Here is a 21,387-nt window from a genome sequence, read left to right on the forward strand (position 1 = left end):
GCTCAAACACAGCTTTCGTGATTCGACTGCTCATGACTGTTTTCCAAGATGGCGCCCGCATGTAAACATGAACGCTACTGTCTTTATAAACTATCTTTTTAATAAACTGTCTGTACACTTACACAGTTCTCAATTCTTTGGTTTACATGTAGGGACCCTCATTATGTTACCATTGAAATGTGGTGCTATTTGGAGCCTTGTCAGTGGTATAAAATAGATAGATAGATTTACCATCTGCCCCGAAAGCTAGCGTTAGCAGCTAACCACCCGTTTGCGGTAGCTTGTTTAAAGCTATAGACACATTCAATTAGCATGAAAACATGTCCCAGAGAACGTTTGACTCGGTACAGGTTATTAACCCCTAGGTTCATTTTGCGCTGGAATTGTCCTTTAAACTATATTTCTTTAGCACATTTGTGCTTGTGTTACTACTCCACTATATCTCAAGAACAGACATGTTTTGTTCTGTACAGGTATCAATTTGTATATTGTGGACAAGGATATCCTGGAACAGTTAAAAGGCCTGAGATGAACTGCAGACTGTACTTGTTTTTAAACTTTAATGGAGCCCTCCAGTTTTATGATTTATTGAACAACACCACCTCCTGGTGTAAATTCATGTGAACTGTTTTTGTCCTCTTGTGAACTGTTTTCTTTTACTATAGCTGTTGTAGGGACATCTGTTGTAATGTTGGTGCCCTTATATTGTTTGTGTTGTACTTGTCTTTTGTTCTTTTAACCTTTTATCTTTTGTAAAGCACTTTGTAACCTAGGTTTTGAAAGGTGTTATAGAAATAAAACTATTTACTTAGCCTACTTACATCCCTTTATACAATCTATGGCACATCTATGTTCTGTAAATGGCTGTATTCTAACTGTATTTGTCAGGCCAACTATAATACACTGCCCACAAGAAACAGTGAGCAGTAAATTTGACAGAGGCAAGTAACAAGGTAAATTTGAATATTTAAGTAGGTCAGCATGAGGTAGTCTACATTTACCCTAACCCTCAATTACGTTTTAGATGGAAATGCTGTAAGCCTACTTTTCATTCCACTATTTCTGTTATAGTTTTGTTTGCTTAGTTTCTTCACAGATTCAAATTTTGCATGCAAAACATGTACAATGTGATGCAATTAAAAAAATCATAATATCACCTAACCAAAATTTAAAAACACCTTTGTTAACATTATCTTTAAATATTTTGTTTATGCAACACCATAGCAAGTGGCCTAGTATGCATGTTTTCTTTACACCCAGCGGATCAGTGGTTAGGGTGAGTGTTTTACTGTAACGTATTACTATCAGTTGTGTATTGCAATGGTGTTTGAAAAAAGAAAATACCGACACTTGCTGCCGAAACCCGGGATCGAACCAGGGACCTTTAGATCTTCAGTCTAACGCTCTCCCAACTGAGCTATTTCGGCACACTTACAGAACACGTTTCGATAAAATCATATATAAATACTTGAAAAGATAGCTGTATGCCGAAATTTCTATATATATGTTTTCTCCCAAGAGCTTTCTCGCCAACCTAGTCGGACCTAGCTAGCTAACGTTAGCTACAGAGCTGTGTAACGATCCTTTTGAACTGAGTGTGGACACCGTTCTCTCAATACATCCATGGTGGAAACCGAGAAAGGTTTCTTTTCCAACAGGACTGGCTTTCGAAGAAAAAGCGATACCACAAAGATAAAAAAAAAAAAAAACATATCTGCAACGAAGCAGCAACGCCAGTGGAGAATACCAGCTGAGAAATACAAACTCCTACATTTAGCAGTGTTCAGCTAGAGTATAGCTAAGTTTGGACACAAGATGGCGCCATTTGGTCACCATGTTACGCTGGTTGTGTTAAAATGGTTTGCCATACTGGTTGACAATGGCATATTATTCACTGTGGACCTCTGAAAATAACTAGTGCAGTTTACCGATTGCTTGGCCTCCTGTATTGCTTGCTTGCAGCTTTCTCTTGAACCATTTACCCCGAAATAACTTACAGAAAGCCCCCAAAGCACCCATTGAGGAAAACACTACTACATTTAGCCTACCTGACAGAGAAATGTTAAGTGGTTAATTACATTGCAGAATCAGATTTTACTTTATATCACAATTAAAATATGATGCATAATTATTCATTATACTATCCAGCATTATTAGAGTTGAAAGCTGCTTGAACAGGTATTTAGTCAATGTAATTCAATTGTGCTGATTATGCCTCTCTTCACTTTAAGTAATTTGAATGTCGGACTTGTACTTTACCAAAGGGTCTCGTGAATTTGTAGTTTTTTTGCACGCTGCAGAGACCAAGAGCTTGGGCATGCATCTACCATGTGTTTGTGTAATGTTATTTGCATGCACAGCAGCCTTAGATCTGGAGTTGCCAGTTGTTGGTCTTATACATCTAACGAAAAACTACTTCTGTAATTGTCATTACTGAGCTCAGGCTCAGTAGGCTACTGGTTGAATGTTTTGTCATAAATCACAAAAGAGGGGGGAGACTATTAATACTTACTTGTTGGCTATTCAGTGTGTTTTTTGGACGACACCCAAACGTGAAGACATTTTCACAGTACGTAGGGCAGGAGCAAAATTGCAAGACTCTTCTGGGCCAACAGTGGTAGAAAACAGTAGAGCTTGCTAATCTTATCATCCTGCACTGTTTTTCTCTTGTTTCTAATGGGACTCTGCAGTGATGCAGTGCTGTCCCTTTATTAGTCATATAGCTATGATGTCCTGATGCCAGCTTCTATGCCTTCCTTCTCATCTCTCCTTCCCCCCTAATCTCCCCTCAATACCTCTCTCTCTCTCTCTCTCTCTCTCTCTCTCTCTCTCTCTCCCTCTCTCTCTCTCTCTCTCTCTCTCTCTCTCTCTCTCTCTCATTTTTGTTCCTCTGTCATCCCCAAGGTGACTTTCCTTCCTTCACAGACACTGCAGCTGTTCCTCGCTTTGTTCTGAAAGGCCTGAGTGGGGATAAGAGATGACAGAGATGCAGGCCGGCAGAATAAAGAGAAGTAGAATCAAGGGAGGAAATGAGGGTGTGAAAGAGGAGGGGACTGATGATGAGATTATCAAGCAGAATGTAGGAATCTAAGGTGTTGTTGACTCACTGCATAAATCAGTAAGGCATCAAAGACACACACACACACACACACACACACACACACACACACACACACACACACGCACGCGCACACACAGATTTTTTTCTGGTGAAATAAAAAAGGATGTGTTGACATCAAGAGGTTAAACTGCCTTGACAGATGCTTACCTGACTAACAAGTTTCATCTTCATTAGGACTTGCGATTAGCACAGTTGACACAACACAGCAAGGGTTCACTACAGTCAGCCTTAAATACTGGATGTATCTGGGACAGAGTTCTAAATTTAGGGATCAGAGAGACGGGGAATGGAAACAGGAGATGAAGAAAGGGAAGGGTAGCTGGAAAAAGGAGTGACAGATTTGGAAGAGGGATGGTGGACTTCCCAAGTTACACTGAGCAGGATGAATTTAGGCATTTCCTGTTAAGACGGTAGAAATAAATCTGTGATGGAAGCCCATTGTCAAACTGTCAATTTATGTAAAAGGGTTCTTATAATGTAAGCATAACAAAATGGTCATATTTCATTCTTCCATTTACAGATTGGATTCATGTGAATTCTTCAATAGTCAAATGATCAGAGACGTCATATACAAAAAGGTGATTTTTTTGTTTTTTGTTATTTAGTCTGTAATTATTACATGTTGGAAAAAAGCCATTTCTTCAAAGTCTACATAATTTCTTCCTCTGTATTACTTTTGTTCTCTTTTTCATCTCCATTCTGTTAAGTGTCTAAAAGCTCATGAAAAAAAGAAGACATTTACAAATTTTTCTTTCTTTCTAGTATTTTAGCAGAGACAATGCATCCACGCAGACATAGTATAAAATACAATTTCCAGTGTAATTCAATTTCCTGACAAGTAAAATAGACAACAAACAATACATTGAACATAAATCTTGTATGAACTGACACTGAGATGGATCAATTCTTAGATAGATCATCTTTTTAATACAGATTCTTCTCTGTTCTATACAATAACACATAATATAAATCTTGTACAATACTATGTATTTCTCTATACACATGGTCATAAATGTACAGTACAGTGTACACACATACAGTATTAACACAAATACACTCATATGTATCTTCTCTTTACAGTTACTTTCCAACTCACAATGGCTGATTTTCTGTCCGGCAGATGATTGTGATCAAAAGAAACTAACTGACTAAAACACAAAACATACACTTCAATATTTACATCCCTGAAAAATGTACATGAATACACAAGTAATTGTCTTCTGTCTGGCTCACATATAGTGTAAAAGGGGTGAGGATGAAGGAGATAGCCCAAATCCCAAAGACACTCTCCAAGAGCCCATATAAAGTTTAAAGTGTACTCTATCTATTTACTGACATACATTTTTACCTACTGTAACACCCATAATACAACAGCTGATTGGGGGCTGGTTTATTGTTTTATATCCAGCATGTTGGGAAATGAGACATGAAGCCCTGAGGAGAAAGAGCGACGCAGATATAGTCTAACATGTCCAGGACTCAGTCCAGAAGCTGACAGAGGGCTTTCTGCCTCCGCAGTCATTCAAAGTGCTGTCCAAAAGCAGTGACACTGCCCTCCAGAGCAACAAACAGCTTTTTTTTGGCCACATGTTGGGATTTCTCCGGTAGAAGATGCTAGTTTACCTGCAGTGACTACAGACAGTTTTACTTAAGTTTCCACAAAATGTTGCCCTTTGACTTCCACTTTAAAACCGAAGTGATACAATTTCAGTAGTATTACAGTGGCCTGTGTAGTTACAATTGCTCCAAGTACTCTGCTTTTATATTACGCCCAGTGGCCTCTTGCTGTTATTTAGAAGATTAAATCCCCTTTCTTCTCTGTTTCCCCAGTAATGTAAACCATAAATAGAAAACCAACAATTCTTTGTTCACATTCTCTTTGTTGACATCCCAGGGGTCATTGCTTTTCTCATAATTTATTGCACATAATCACATACACGCTTGTCGTTTATTCATTTGCGCAACCGCACACGCACACAAACACACATGCATACATGCACACATGCAAACATATGAACACAATCACACATCCTCGCATACGTCATCATGACTGTTACTCTTAAAGTTTATTTAAAAAAAATTAAATAAAATCATGCCTTTTAGCTTTAACTTGAAAATTATATTAGAATCAGTTTTTTTGCAGTTTCCTGATAGTTTCACATGAGCCTGTAAACTTTAAATCTGAATGCTTGTATTTATTTGCCATTAGAGTAATTTGCTATACCATATAGAGTATGTGCAAACACTTTTGCTCTGATACATTGTCTGTAAACATACAGCAGGACATTCAGCACCACGAGAATACATTAATAACTCAATTAAGGCATGAACTAATGAGAGAAAGAGAAATTATTAATTAATATTTTTACTCACTGAGAATATCTGTGCAGGTAGATATTGGTGTGCTTTCACAGATAACGACTAAATATAGATCAGTGTGCATTTTACGGGGGTGTGTGAGTGTGTGTGTGTGTGTGTGTGTGTGTGTGTGTGTGTGTGTGTGTGTGTGTGTGTGTGTGCATATGTACATGCACATGCAAGTTGAAACTGCACACAGGAGCAGTAATGTATGGATGTCTGTTGTCTAACCCTTATCCTACAAGTGGGGTGCACAGTATTTCCAGTATCCATGGGATGTTGTCATAATGCTTGGCCAGTGTTGTCATGGAGACTCAGTGGCCACCTTGTCAGTCAGAAAGTGGACTAATGGGGGCCTGTGTAAGGAGAGCAGAAAGCAGGCTCTAATTAGAGCTCAGGACTCACCTGCCTCCACATTTGCATCGAACCAGTGGTCATGGGATTTGTCCTGACCTTTGTAGACTTACTGGTATTCTCACACCTGTGCACGAATATACACATGATCCACCTCTAGCAAGTTGGTAAGATACATACAATTCTTCAAATTCACACCCATACACTCACAGATGCAAACACACCAGACCAGCCTCATTCCCTCACTGCCTCTGTGAGGCATCGATCAGTGCCATCACTGGCCTCCACCCGTGGCTTGCGACTCTTCCTCTGGCCTCCTCCTTCCACCCAGGAGTTATGAATAACTGTCCCCCCGCTGGGAGCCGGGTCCACCTGCAGAAGGGTAACTACCCTTTTTTTGACACGTGTTTTGAGGGCACGCCGCAGCTTCTGCCTGGTGAAAGCGTAGAGCAGAGGATGAAAAATAGTGGTTCCATAAGCCATCGCCAAGAAGCAGAGGCGCAGCCTCACCAGGCTGTCGCTGGGACCCATACACAGGATCAGAACATTGACTGCAGACAGAGGGGCCCAGCAGCCCAGGAAGGTGGATATGATGAGTAGGGACATTTTTAGGACCCGACGTTGACGTTCTCGACGGTCCCTGTGCCTGCGCACTGCCCGCCTCAAGGCAATGATGGCAGAAACCGAGGCCTGTACACCCATGGTGGAGGCAGGCAGTGGTGAGGTGGCGTGGGTCTTGGTTGATGCTGAAGCTGGGGTTGGAGAAGCAGGGGTGGCCGGTGTGGTGGCTATGGGGGTGGTGGCAGCAGTGCTGACAGTAGTGACTGTTGCTCCACTGTCAGACATCACCTGGGACATGGAGGGGAGTGGTGGGGGCGATGTTGGTGTAGGGGTGGGGGAGGGGATGAGAGGAGGGTGGTTGAGGTTCTGGGTCTGGTTGGAGGACACTACCTCTGTGGGCAGGCTCAGGTCCTTCTTCCTCTTCCTTCTGCAGCGTATCCTGCAAGTGGAGTCCTTTGCACGTTTACCCCTCATCATGTGGGAGCCTATGCGAATGTTGAGGGCCTGCAGGATCCTGGAGTAGGTGAACAACATGACGGCCACAGCGATGAAGAAGCATGGCACTTGGAGTAACAAGTGGTAATACATAGCCAAGCCTGTGTAATACCCCTGCCCCCCAACGCACAACAGTGTCCTGTTCTGCCATACTGGAGTCAGGTGGTGTGAAGGCGAGGAAAGGTGAGTTGAGGGTAAAGAGGAAGGAGAGATAGATGAAAAAATAGGGGTCCGTCCAGTGGTGAGCTCAGAGACATTGTTATGCACTTCCAGCTCCTCATCCTCACTGTCCTCAACCCTCGAAGAGAAGAAATCCCCCTCAAGGAAGGGCAGGAAGAAGACAGCCAAAGACACGGCCCACACTGCGGCTAGGAGCAGTGCTGCACGCCTGGGGGTCAGTAGACGACTGGCCGGACGCACTGAAATGTCGTATCGGTCCAAACTGATCACCAGAACATTGACTGCTGTGGCCACACTGGTGAATGTGACACAGGCTTCATGAAAGCAGCACAGCGTGGCCAGGCTGCCAACTCCACTTTCATTAGCTGGTAGCAGGATCACAGCCACAGTCAGTGGCAGACACAGCAGACAGACCAGTATGTCCAGCACATGGAGGTTGACTGTGACCAGGTTGCTGACTGAATCCACCAGGTTGGACTGAGCACAGTAGAGCACAAGTACGGTCAGGTTGCTGCTGAAGCCCAAAACCAGTTCTAGCATCAGCACAGTGGTCAAAGACACCTGGAAGCCCAGGGGGTAGGGTGTGCTCCAGCCCTCCTCCACCCCCACCTCACCCCCTACATCCAGCAAGCCTACCCCCTGACCATCGCTGGTCTCCAGGAGGTCACGATAGCCTTCGGTCTCCATTGACGCCACAGCACTCCCTCACACATAGCAACAGCGGCCGCCACGCCAGACCATGCTCTGTCTTTCCTCTGGCTCAAACGAGACAGTGATGAGGATGATGGCCAGATCTGTTCCTTGATTCTGTGAAAACAAAATAGAAAAGAGACATAGAAAAGCGAAGAGGAGTAGAAAGACAGACAGAGGACAGATAAAGATCAAGCAGTTATCAGTCAGCTTGTCTCATCTTTACTCAAAAATAACAGTGTAAAGCAAGTACAAGTCAAACTTGTCGGATTTCACAAGTCAAGAGAAGCTATGAGTTGACACAACGAGGTAAAAGTGATCTTGTCAGGCGATTAGAGTCATGGGGTGCAGTTCAACCTGCTGCTGATGACCCATTATATATCGGGCAGTTAAACAACATGCTTTTCATAGACAATGGTAACAGTTCAGACAGGAATTGGAGCAGGAAGTCTCTTGGGGGAAATTTGCAAGTATGAGTGCTTTAAGCAGGGACTCAGTGGAGGATCCCCGAACAGTCTACACATTTTAACAAACCAATAGGGATTTATTTTCTGACGGTGCTTACAATTCATATACTGTGCTAGATTCTGTTACAAAGATATAAGCATGCTTCTCATGAGTGGGTGGATGTTTGGTTCATTATTATGCAACATACATTATATGGGTCAGAAACAAAGCTTGCAGAATAAGGTATGTGGAAACATATATAAACCAACTACACCTGTACTGTTAAGATGGCAGTGACTACATGTTGTCTATAGTAAGATACGGACCTGTTCCTCCATCGACAACCCACCTTGTGAAGATTAATTAATGCCTGTGCAAATCCAATAAATGCTAATTTAAAAAAAATAAATCCTTTTGTTAATTCTGTTTTGTTTCCACAAGCAGTCAGCCTCTACCTCCAAGAGAAGAGGTGGCAGGGACATTGGTGGGCTGGTAGAGAGACCGTGCAGTGCACGTCAACATAGCAGTCCCCCAACTGAGGGTGGTAGCAGTTAATAGCAGGGAGACGTAATAAAGATAAATGGATCAATGATCCACAGACAGTGGCACATAAACAATGCTATCAGAGAAAGACCAGCTCCCCTTGCATCTTCTCTCCACACCCCCTCAGTCTCATCTGCTCTACATCCCTCACATCCCTTCCTACACTGTTACCATTTCGTTTAACGGCTTTGACAGACTACTTTGCATGTAGATCATGTTATTCATGGCAGACTGGATGCTCTCCTGTGCTTGGGAAGGAATCATATAAAGTGTTGGTTGATTAGATATAAGATACCTGTTTGATATACCGTAAGAAAAAAATATTCCCCGCGTCTCTGAACGAGGAACTATGGTGTGTCCTGACTGGCATCGTTGGCCTCCTTTGCTGTCAACCTTTCCTCTGCCACACCTTTTGTTCTCACCCTCTCGTTTGCCCTTTTTCCTTTGTTTCATTTCACAGTTACGACCATTTGTCATGTGAAAAGGACCTGCAGGCAGAACAGGACTCTGTGTGGAACAGTGGTCTATCTTAATCCACTAATGGGTTTCATGGGGTTTGTGGTGTTGCTGGAACATTGATTTAAAGCATCATCGATCTGCCAATTTAACAAGCCTGGGGCAAGAGAGCACAGAACCACACTCCCTGTCTCCACCTCTCATTGGACCTGAGGTCTCATTTTGAGCACTGCATGAAATAGTTGTGAGCAAATTTGTTTTATTCTCTCTGTCCCTATTCATTCGTAACCCTTACCATTCCACCTGCAGTTAAAGAATTGTTTTATTAATTTACCTGAACACAGGTCACAGTATTTGTATGAACAAAGGTTATGTGTTTTAAATGTTGGATGTAACTTCCGTATTTGCAGCATTTCCCCTATCCCAAAACAGTCCAAAAAAGTATTGAACTGACAATATAAATTTGGCCTGCATAGTGAAATTACAGCATAATCACAGACATTGCCCTACAAGTCAAAAAATATACTAGGTATTTAGATGCACCCTCTGTTTGAGACTGTTCACACTGAGTGTCTACCACTTAATATTCAGTGTGCTATGACCTTATGATGTCATCAACATCAATTGTGTTTATAGTCTTTGTTCAATATGGTGGACACCAAGGTAATAAGGAGCAAACAAATGAACACTTTATGTTTGACAGTCAATCACTTAACACCAATCAAAGAGGCAACATACATCTCTTGGCATGTGTTTGAAGCACTACAGTAAATAAATGTCAGGAGAAGAACTCAATTGTGTGCTACCATAGAAGTTAAACCTAATAAATAATTTTGTAAATGTAAGCATACCATGATTGACAAAGAATGGGATGATACAATGATACAAAAAATCAACTGTTATCTGAATTTTAATATAGTCACAGATGGAAGGAATGGAGGAATTTGTTCTTTTTGACAAGAGTAAAATGGTATTCTGCAGTCACTGATGTGATCAGTCTCATCAAACATCAGCCCATTATCCGTTTCTCTCAACAGTCCTGCCAATAAATACAAGGGGATGATTGTGTACAGGTGAAATGAGCAGGCTGAATGGCTTTCAACAAGAGTCATTTATGTTACTCTATGACTAAGATAAACATTAAGCCATTATCAATCCTGTGATGCATGGGTTGTGTGATAATGAATATTCAGTACTGTGGGATGAACTGTTAAGAGATACAAAGAGCCACAAACAAAAGAGTAGAAAAAGAAGACTGTGTAAGCATGCGGTTTGGGGGAAAGACAAAATGTCATAAGCCCTGAATATGTCCAGCTGTGACTCTGACCCGCGGGCAGGTAGTCACACTATTCTAGAATTCACAGGGAGAGGGGGAAGAAGAAAATTAAGATGTGTAGGCAGGGTGGTGAACTTTCTAATGATCCCTAGTGTTGGTGTCTTTCAGTGGGAATTGTAAATACTTAGGTTCATTTGAGGCAGCACATCAGTCTTATACAATTTATGGTCCTAGTAACTGAAAAAACAAACTGCAGTGAACTCATTGCAGTTTGCTGTAATAATAATGATTTGGTTCTAAAAAGTGCATCCATCATTTACAATCATGTTTCATGTTTAAAATCATTTGTCTGGTTGGTTTAGTGCGGATTCTAATGACAATTGTCATCTACAGATTTTACTTTGGCTTTGCAGAATATGTAATCAAATTTGGTGTCTTAATTACTGTGTGATTCTGTGCTTTGCTCCAAAACAACAACAAAAAACTGACAGTGTCCTAGACTGCACACATTCCTGGAGCCTGCTGTCAGGGTTATTATAGGTGTTGGGTAGTAGGCTAGATGACAGGTTGTCAAGCCTCTTTCCACAATATCAGAGGGTAAATGCTCAAGCAGATCCTGTGAAAAGAGTGAAAAGTTCAGTTTCTCTCTCTTATTTTCACCAATGAATATATATATATATATATATATATATATATATATATATATATATGTGAAAATAACACACAACATAACTACATTGAGAGAATATATGTCAGAAGAAGAGGATGGACAACGTTCAACAGTGTGTATACTATAGGTCAGCTCCTGTTTTCCTAAAAAAAAAATCTAATTCATGTCCAGTCCTATTTTATTAACACACCTGCACAAAACTGCACATTCCACACACTACTCTAACAAACAACATGGACTCGTAAATATACTATAATGTCACTTGTGTAATCCTACCTCAATGGGTAGAGACACACTTCACGTAATTCACACAAGATTCACCTCAGATGACAACTGCACTTCCAGGCCAGCACACACACACACGTTTCCTGGGCCGTCTGAAATGAGGCAGAAAAGGTTTATGAAATCTGTCCCTTTGTGTCATGACTGCTGTCCGTTCTGTTGCTGTAGGCTGGGTGCACTCGCCTATTCTCACCTCAGTCCTCGGCAATCTTGATGCGACAATGGTGGCGGCTACACGTGAGAACTCAGTTTGCTAATTATTTAAGTAAGCACCACTCGTGCCCTCTATAAAACTTTATGTGGTCAGTTTGCATATTTCTGAGGCTGTAACAACTTTCCACAGAAGACATCTCTGTCTGTTATAAATTATTTGTGTGGTGATTTCTAAGTGTTAGTATAGTGTGTTAGGTAGTGTAGGTATAGCTAGTTAGTTGTTTTAAGACTCTGTGACCATTTTAGTATGGCTGTAGGCATTGGCGATTTTTGACCCTTTCCCTTAAATTTCATCTCAGCTCCCCTAAAAATTATAATAATAAAAACATAATATTATTATTATTATTATTATAAAATTATTTTTTTTAAATCAATTTTAGTGCTTTAAGTTAGAGTTTGCGAACTTGTCTGTTAGTGACATAGGACAAACAATTACAGGTTAAAAGAGCTTGAAACAGGTTTAATATCCTGTGTGTCTGTCGCCAATGCTATGCACCTGTAACCCAGTCAAGAAAAGGGTTAAGAGAAACCTAGTGTTGGCCAATCAGAGGTGGTTGTGCCAGACTCCCGCCTTTGGCTGAGTCTTGCTGAGTATCTAATCTTTCAGAGGGAGAGCGGGAGTGTGGTTGTGAAGTTTAACGTTGGTAGTCCCCAGAGAAGAAGTTGATAATTTTATGGCTCAGATTAGAACCCAAATTGAAATGTAAGCAACTAAAATTGCTGAATGTTAGAACATTGTGTCAAATTGGTTGTTATTACTGTGACTTATTAAGTGTCAGGTTTAGTTCCATCATAGTGTCATAAAATGTTAGCTGATGTTGTTGTTCAGTAGCTCAGAGATGATCGGCTAATGAAATTACTGATTTAGCAGGGGGGTTAACACTTTTGCAAGGCACTGTATCCGTGTCACATTCTTATTAGGGGCTGAGCCCCCCTAAAGGTCTGATCCTAGAATCGCCCCTGGCTGTAGGTAAGACAAAATAAGTATAATAGCTTGAAAAGGAAGCAGGACCGATTTAGAATGACAGATAAGCAGCTCAGAATTCCATAAGCTGATGTTTAAGGCCATCTAATGTTATCTGAAAAGTCTTTTTTAGTAGAGCACACTGGATTGCTTTGAGTCTAGTTATTCTGCCCTGTTGGCAGGAGTTCTTATTTTTACCATTTGCCATGCTGCTGTGGGTTATATTCAGCAGTTGGAAATATTCCAGCTCTTCCGTGAGGCTCTGCATCCACCTCAGGGACGGTGATTAGCAGTGCTGTTTACATCAGGACAACAATCAAAGTAGATATGTGTCACTTTTTTTCTCTCCAAAAATGAGATTGGAAAAATGCAGTGGTAGTAAGCAGTGCCTGGTTGTTCAGATAAGAAAAAAAGACGTTTACAAGAGGGCATTGTATCTGACTACAGATCCACAAAGCTGTAAGTGTATAGCTGCATTGTATTGTGGTTTGTTTAGACTAATAACTGTAGAATTCTTTTTATGTTTCTTCTTTGATGGATTTTTCCTTTAAAACAGGAAAATGTCAGTACAAAACGGTGAAACTAGAAAGGAGCATTTGCTCCTTGACATTTAGGGAAAAAAGAGAAATTTAGAGGAGAGAGACAGGAAAGATGAATGAAGGAGAAAAAGAGGGAAACGAGAGAAAGCAAACAGGATGATGGCGCATGCAGCCCGCTGACTCATGGCTGTCTTAGGTATTCCTAATGTCCGCAGTGAGACAATCGATCAAAGGCTTCATTGTCCCACTCAATTCATCCAGCAGGTCTAACAGCGAGCAACCTTCAGCTGGGCAGCAGCATCCCTAGCAGGCTCCCATCAAACCAGCCTGGACAGATAAACAACACAACCCGCTCAGTTAGAGCAACAACATCCCACCCTATCTGATATGTTTCTGATCAGGACAGTGTTAGGAACTTCAGGTGAAATGCTGTTTGAATGTGCAACAAACTCAATACTGTAAAATAAAAAAATGGGTTTTCATAATTCCTGCCAAGCTCGCTGAAGACACACAAGCACACCATGTATTCCACAATGTAACTGCCATCCTCCCACACAGCCACCCACTGCCAGCCCGCATCTCTGCACGCGCTCCCTGCTCGCATGCTTCCTACAGATACATTGGAAGATGGATTGCCATCTGAGGTGAATGACATCCTGTGTACTTAAGAAACTGCTGAATCCCATCCGCACTTATGCCTGAGACAAGTTAGGGAGAAAGGGACGGTCGTAACAGGAGGTAAGATGAAAACGGGAGGTATGTGCAGTGAGGTAGTGATGGATGGGAGGGAGGCTTAGGGGTGTGTAGATGGATGCTGATTTGTGTGCTCGCTTGAGGGGAATGTTTGTTCCCTGCTCACTACCTCTATCCATCTCTCTTTTGAAAAGTCCCAGTTGCGCTGCCTCAACTCCCCTCACCATCCATCTTACAACCAGCACATGGCTCTTTGCTTTTACACTGTGCAATATCTCTGTGTAGTCCCGCCAGATCATCTGGACAGACTATTCTGTGATTTTGAATATTAAAATGCAAGTATACCGCTTACAGATTGCTGTCACCACATCAGAGATAAAGACTCAAATGTTCAGTCACTATCATCCCACAATACTGACAGGCTGCTACCAGAACATCAATAAAAAAGCTATAGTAGGCAGGTTAATTATTGCAGCCTGTTCCATCTATAGGAACAGCTCTGTACAGAAAGAAGACCTTGGACTCTACAGCTCTGGACCACAGGGTGTGAGTCATCATTATTACCTGACAGCATGTCACTGGATTTCATTTGGCTCCACACATTCATTAAAGACACTCCTTGGTATCCTATATACTGTACGCTCCAAGCCTGTAATTTTGCTATTACAAGCACCACCTCAATAAGCACTAATCAAGGCTACTGTGCAATCAAAGTTCTTTGAAACAAGAATAAATCAAAATCAAGTGCAAAATCTGGCAAAATGAAGTAAAATTGAGTCAGAGCAAGTGGAGACTGTTACGTAAATCAGCACTTTGGAAGGCTGTTTACTGGCCCATCCAACAGAATAGCAATGATTAGTTATAATGATGGTAAGAAAATAAAAGGATAAATTGAAGAGACATAACAGTGTCCATCATGTTTCTATTGTATCAGTAATTACTCGTACATTCCTTATGTGTTCTGAAGTGATTGGATGTGATTAGCAATGTCTCCCTCCATCTCTCCATTTCAACAGCTCTTGTCATTAGGAGTTAATGGATTGTCTGAATGCAGTCAAGTAGCGAGTACGCTGATTTGTGTTGTAGTGTTGTGAATAAATCGTCAAGTCACAGTGGAAGGTCTGTGGTGGCTTTAATGCTGCTCTGGTGACAAGGCACCAAACCAACAGCTGAATATGTGATGAAAGGCCTGACTCTGATCTTCATGAGTTGACTCATAATGGTGGACGGTTCATTTTATTTTACAATTAAAGGTGCACTCCCAACAATCTAACGTGAAGATCAGTTTACGTTATAAGGAGTATTACTCAGTGTGTAAAATCACTTTTATTATGTCTACTGTCAGTGGCTCTGAAGAAAGCTTTACAACATTTGAGAAAAAAGCCCTAATGATGTAATCACATTTGCCTCAAATTGGGCTTTTTTTGTGAGATTATTTTTTGGGCTTTTCCGCCTTTAATTTTGACAGGACAGCTAGGTGAGAGAGAGAGAGAGAGAGAGAGAGAGAGAGAGAGAAGACATGCAGGAAATTGTCACAGGTCAGATTTGAACCCTGGACCTCTGTGTCGAGGCATAAACCTCTCAGTATACATGAGCCTGCTCTACCCACTGAGCCAACCCGGCCACCAGGCCACAGCGGCTTGAGACTTTTAACAGGAAGCCTTCGCTATAACCTTGGGGCGTGGAGTTTGAAAGACATGGGAAGGTGAACCCAATAAAGGCTATTGAGTTGCAATATGGGAAGTGTAGGATCCAGGTAGGTGTTATAACTATATGGAAAGACCATTTCCAGAATAACCACACACTAAACAAGTCTAAAAGCTGCAGAATGTAAAAAAGTCTAAATGAAAAGATATCAAAATGATTACAATTATATAAAATTATTATATTATTACATGCACTCAATTTATTGTCAAAGCCCTCAGTTTAAGATGCTCCGACAACAGGGGCAGAGCCAGATGTTGTAAACATTAGGGGCTGAGCCCAGACCTGGAGGGAGAGATTTTATTTCCATTAACAACAGTTATATGCACTGTTTTTCAAGATGTTTGATAAAAAGCTGTACAACATTTAGGAAAACATAATAGTTGCCAAGGAAAACAATCATCCTGTAGAGCCTACATCCTGCATTTGTTATCTAATTGTTCTCCAACCATCTCCATCGTTCTGAAACCACAACACAGCAAATGTTGAGGATGACTCATTTTCACTCCTGACACCTAAAAAGAGGCAGAAATTGTCTGATGTTACTATTTTTAAGTTAGGCTACATAACATAGGTATGGTAGGAATTTGGGGTAAACTACTACTAATCTTGAAACCTATTTGTGTTACACTATGCTGGAGTAGAGTTCACAGAATAAAAGGTGATATTTCCCCAGTAATAGAACTTTTTCTCCATTAATTTGCCGGTCCAGTCAGAGAGTTTAGAGGAAATGACACAATAGTTATTTTAAAACCCTAAAAGATTTGGAGAAAAATGTGCAGTTGCTTTGATATTTTCCTTCACCAGATGGAAAGATGAAAACATTTCATTCTTAAAAGGTGCCCTGTGGACTTTTCTTGTAACCAAATTAGTGAAATGCATTGTGTGTATGCTTGAGGCCTAACAAATGTGTAGAATTAATTTCCTTCCTCATAGAACATTTGCAAATTTAAAATCTGAGTTGTTAACATCCATGTTTACTTGCCAGCAGTCTTCTTCCCTGCCTTTGTTGTTGCATTGCTATGTTTCTTGGCACATTACATCCACTTGCAGATCAGCAGAATAGTGTGAGGCCATTGGCAGGACTGTGTATTGTGTTGTACCCCTACATATCCGTGTGCACAAAAGGAAACAAAACGGGGATCATCTCATAAAAACATTGCTCCATAGCGCTACTAGTGGTCAAAAACTCCAAAGCTTAACACAACACACCCTTATACCTAAACAGCATTATAGGTTGATATCCAAAGACTCCCAAAAAGACACATATGACCGTTCTATTTAATCATGTGACCGTCGTTCTATTTAAAGTAACGGCCTCAGTTTTTAAACTCCTAGTAAACGTGAAACGGAACTTGTTAAGTTTAGGCAATAAAAAAATACTTTAGGGTTAGTAAAACATCAGGGATTGGCTTCAAATGTTTCACGTAAAACCACTAAAATTATGTAACGTGACGTCACAGACGTTATTGCGTCAGAGACTAAGGTCCGTAAAACTTGGTTAATTTCAAAATGATAGTTGACTTTTAGTTTCACAAGGGACACAAACCCCTGTCTCCTGAGTGAAATCCTGTGCTTTTGATAATTACTACAGACACAAGAGTTCACCGCCTAATGAGAAACATAATTGTCGGACGTTATGAGCTGCTTGAACAATCAACCCATATGGTCGTTTTCTGGGTGAGGACGGGCTGCTTTAACAAGACAGTGAAACAGCGAATCAGGAATTTTGCATTCTTGTAGTGTTCACCTTCAGCTTGAATTCAATCAAACCTTTCTTCAGCAGATAAGTGCCTGCAGAGACAGGAATCTCTCTATGTACCATTTTTTTACAGGTATCTGAAACAGACTCATGCTCAGATCGGTCTTTAGAGAAGTGGAGAGCAGTTGAAGAGGTCAGAAAAATAGAAAAATGTATTTGAAGGAAATGGAAGAAGAGCAAAGGAGTAAGTAAAACTGATGGGGTAGTAGAAAAAAAGACTGAATTTGTCTGCAACAGGTTAATGTGATTAAGCTATTTCACTCCAGAAGGCAATAAGAGCTCAATTAATGCCATTTATCTCCTGCAGACAGGTAATCATTGGCCAATAGGGGAGAGCATCACTGCAGGCATCTGTGCTCTCACACCATAATGACAGACAGAGATCTAACCTGAGGGAGGGAAGAGTCAGGGATTTATTTTCTATTCCCGTTTGAAGAGGTTAAACCAGAAGGGCCAAAGTACATGAGACGCACACTCAATACGCACAGGTGTCAAATAAACCTAATTTACACATTCACCTAATGTCAGTCAGTTTCCAACTTATGTATGGAAATGTACATGTCATTATGTAAAACATACCAAAATATCCAATAAATATGCAAGAAAGCAGCTATATTCCTGTATCTATGGGTGGCAACACTGAGTCTGTAAGTCTTTGCGTGGGGATCTTCTCTTCCATGTTGCCTTTGTCTCCCACCTCTTGATAGTCTATTTTCACTCCACTCTGCTCTTATAATGATTTAATGTTGCCTCTCTTCTCTCTATTTGCTCTTCATGTGTCTCATTTTTTCCACCAACATCCTTCTGCCTTTTTCCTGTCTGGTGCTGAGATCTGCCCCCCTTCTATGTTTCCCTGCAGTCACACACTTCGAGGAACATTGTTATTTACTGTTATTAGGTTAGGGAATTAAGTGCAGTGTGCTTTTAATTTCACACGGTGAACATAAGCAGTATGTACCAGTATACAATTTGTGTAAGGCATCTTTATCGTGTTTTGACTTCAATTCTGTTGTTAGTTCAGAGACTGGGTTTGACAACTTGTTTCTATGGCTTGGGTCAACTAGGATTAAAAAGAGGATGTGGCCAATCCAGTCAAAATATTGTTCTTAATACGTAAAATGCAAATATAGTCCTTAAATACAGTTGTCCTTTAATACTGCTGCTATGAAAGCCTTTTGCTGGAGGATTTTACAGCAGTAAATGGGATTGTTTGTAGTAACTGCAGTGACATTTTGCACAAGCTCATTCAACATCTGCCATACTTACAGTCTATATATAGAAGATACAATAAAAATAAATCAACAGTTGAATTGTCAGTAAAGAAAATAAACTTTTGGGACTATCTGTTACAACATAACTGTTCTCATTTCTTCAAAAGGTGTGGAAATCAGCAATGTAGGTGTGTTTATATATAAACCTAAAGATTCCTTAAGCCATCAAAGGTTATTCAAAACAAATCCAACTGGGACAGAAGCTTTATTGGAGCCTTTTAATGACAATAGAGCAGCTCTTACATAAATCTTATGTGCTTTTCCCACACTGTTGTTGTCCCATAATAACCCCGGACCATCTCCTCTCCAGCTCTGTTATGTAAAAGGTAAAAAAAGACTCATCAGATAAGAGAATACAGTACTTCTATGTCATCACGCTGAAACAAAATATGACAGCTTCCCTCAACTACGCTGCGGCATCTAGCAAGAGAGTGACATGTGTGGTGAAATGTTTCCCAACCAGCAGCATCAAAGCTTCTCTATAAATACACGCACAGACGCAAACACGCAATGAACCACATGCAATGCAAGCACACGGGCTGCTACCATGAGAGTGAATGGAAATGGGAATATGTTAAATTATCCCTCTGGGATTCTACATGGAAAAGAGAGGGAAACACAAACACACACACACACACACACACACACACGCATCAAGAAAACATCACAGAGAAGGTGCAGGGCTTTAACTTACTATTTTTCATTTTTAATCTTTTTAATCTTCTGCATGTTTGCAGTCTCATCAAAAAAGTTCATTAATTACCTTAAGTTAAAAAGACTGATTGTTTGATAAGATTAAGAAGAGAATAAAATGGTCTTTTTTTGTGAAATATGGTTGTGTTATCGTGCAATGCCATCCTCCTTTCAAGGTGCATTGTCAACATTTAATTGAGTTTTAATTTGACCAACTAGGCTACATCCTGCAGATTATACCGGTAGTATTTTTTTATTTTGAGAAAGCATCCATAAGCATTAAGCAGGGAGAAACCCATCACCACTCAACCACCACCTTCAAATCAAACATGTTCCCATTTCACATCTCATCAACAAGAGAGCAGACGGCTCCATATTCAAACACATGGCAAGACAGGGCTGGATTACAAATAATTCAGTGGCCTAGAATTTGTAGATTTTAAAACCATACATTAGGCCTACTATGATTATATTGGAGGAAACAATGTGTAAAAAGAGAGTTTTACCAACACTTTGCTACTGTGTGACCAATTATATTTCAGATTTTAAATTCACATAAAAGCAGAAGTAAAAGTAAGTAAGATTTTTTTTTTTTCGATTTTTGACTGTTTTGCCTCTTTCTAATGAAGGTGGACAAATGCAGAGGCTAAAACAATCCTTTGAAATCATGGTCTCGTGGGGCTATGGCAGTTCAAGATCAACAAATAATGTGCACTATGGAATCATGTTATCTTATTTAAGCATTAAATGCAGTTGGTGAACTGAGCCATTGCTATTAAAAACGATCAAACGGGTCACCTTCATGTCAAGCGTGGCGCATTGTCACTGAAACAAATCAACAATCACTATGGGTCCATAGAAAATGGGACACATGGAGCAACACAATTACTATAAGCCCACTTGAATCAAATCAAATCACTACAGGTCTATTTTTCTAGCCAACATATTAGATGTTCTGTCCCTCTCTGTGACAAGTGTTGTCTGATTGTTGCAGCACAGAACAAAAAAAAAAAAGCCCAAATAGCCAGAAGGATTTTTTTTGTCCCACAGGTAATCACTTCATGTCCGAAAATGCAAAGAAGCGATTAAAACCAGCCTGTGACATGTCCCGAGGCAGTTTTCATATCCCTCATAAGTGCTGCTCTGATAATGAGGTGATTTGTTATTGTCGCCTCCGGTCCGGAATCAAAACAGGTTTGGACTGTCTTGTCCCTCCACTAGACAACCCACCATTTGTTTCATTTTTGAAGAAGACTGTCCCTTTGGATCCCTTATAAATCCAACTGTCTCATTTTAAATTAATTCTCACATACTGTATTTGTGAAGACATCAAAATCATGATTTCACTTATTAGGCCTAAAGATAAACATTTGAGTCTTACTAGAAGAAGCGCTGTAGTCGAGTGTTAAACTTACCAGTTTGGTGAGTGGGAAATCCCTTTACATCGTACTGCAGGTGTCGGTGCGCTGCGCAATCGCCAACACTGGACCCCGATTCACTCCCGAACTCTCCAGGACAGCCGGCTGTCAGCCAAAAACGTGACCAGAATAATTTGCCTCCGTTTTGTCATAAATATTACAGCGGGAGGGGGGGGGGCACCCTCCAAGGCTGCAGATGCAGCGCGCAGCAGTGGCTCACAAATCAGGTAATATAACAGTGTTTGGGCTTTTTATTTTTGTATTCCCTACTTAACACGACGCGCTACACCTGTCCACTTTCAAACTTGTACAGCATCCCACTCACGGACCGGCCAAACGCATGATTAAGCGCAGTTGCTCCATTCCAGCGACCAATACGGTGATCTGCAAGCGCAGGAGGGAGGGAGGGAGGGAGGGAGAGGGAGGGAGGGGGTGTTGGAAGGGGGAGGAGACAGGGATGCGTGAGGGAGGAGTGGGGGGCTGGTGTGTGTGTGTGTGTGTGTGTGTGTGTGTGTGTGTGTGAGATGGGTAGCCTTCTTCCACAAGGACGACCTGAGATTCCTCAAGGGTGAACGCTCCTCTGTAGTAATAGTCTTACTTGCTTCTCTCTCCCTATCTCTCGCTCTCTCTCAAAACATATTACACACACTTCACCTCTCTCTCAAAGGAAAATGACTGGATTCCAGTTTGACTCGAT

General features: G+C 41.0%; 1 protein-coding gene and 1 non-coding gene across 2 annotated transcripts; both read right to left on the minus strand.

The window, feature by feature from the left end:
• Positions 1-1,354: 1,354 nt before the first annotated feature.
• trnaf-gaa lies at positions 1,355-1,427 on the minus strand. The gene has a single exon. It is a non-coding gene; the product is annotated as a tRNA-Phe (tRNA).
• A 2,594-nt stretch (positions 1,428-4,021) lies between these two features.
• Positions 4,022-21,090, minus strand: LOC116041718 (G-protein coupled receptor 22). The gene is made up of 2 exons (XM_031287758.2): positions 20,688-21,090; positions 4,022-7,876 (listed from the first exon to the last, which is right to left on the minus strand). The coding sequence occupies exon 2, from the start codon at positions 7,754-7,756 to the stop codon at positions 6,068-6,070; it is 1,689 nt and encodes a 562-aa protein (XP_031143618.1). The 5' UTR covers positions 7,757-7,876; positions 20,688-21,090; the 3' UTR covers positions 4,022-6,067.
• Between the last annotated feature and the right edge of the window lie 297 nt (positions 21,091-21,387).

Source organism: Sander lucioperca, chromosome 6 (genome assembly GCF_008315115.2).
Source record: "Sander lucioperca isolate FBNREF2018 chromosome 6, SLUC_FBN_1.2, whole genome shotgun sequence".
NCBI lineage: Eukaryota > Metazoa > Chordata > Actinopteri > Perciformes > Percidae > Sander > Sander lucioperca.

What these genes read in the sequence shown, in the direction of transcription:
- LOC116041718 (XM_031287758.2), bottom strand. Translation starts at nt 7,756, where the DNA reads ATGGAGACCGAAGGCTATCGTGACCTCCTGGAGACCAGCGATGGTCAG.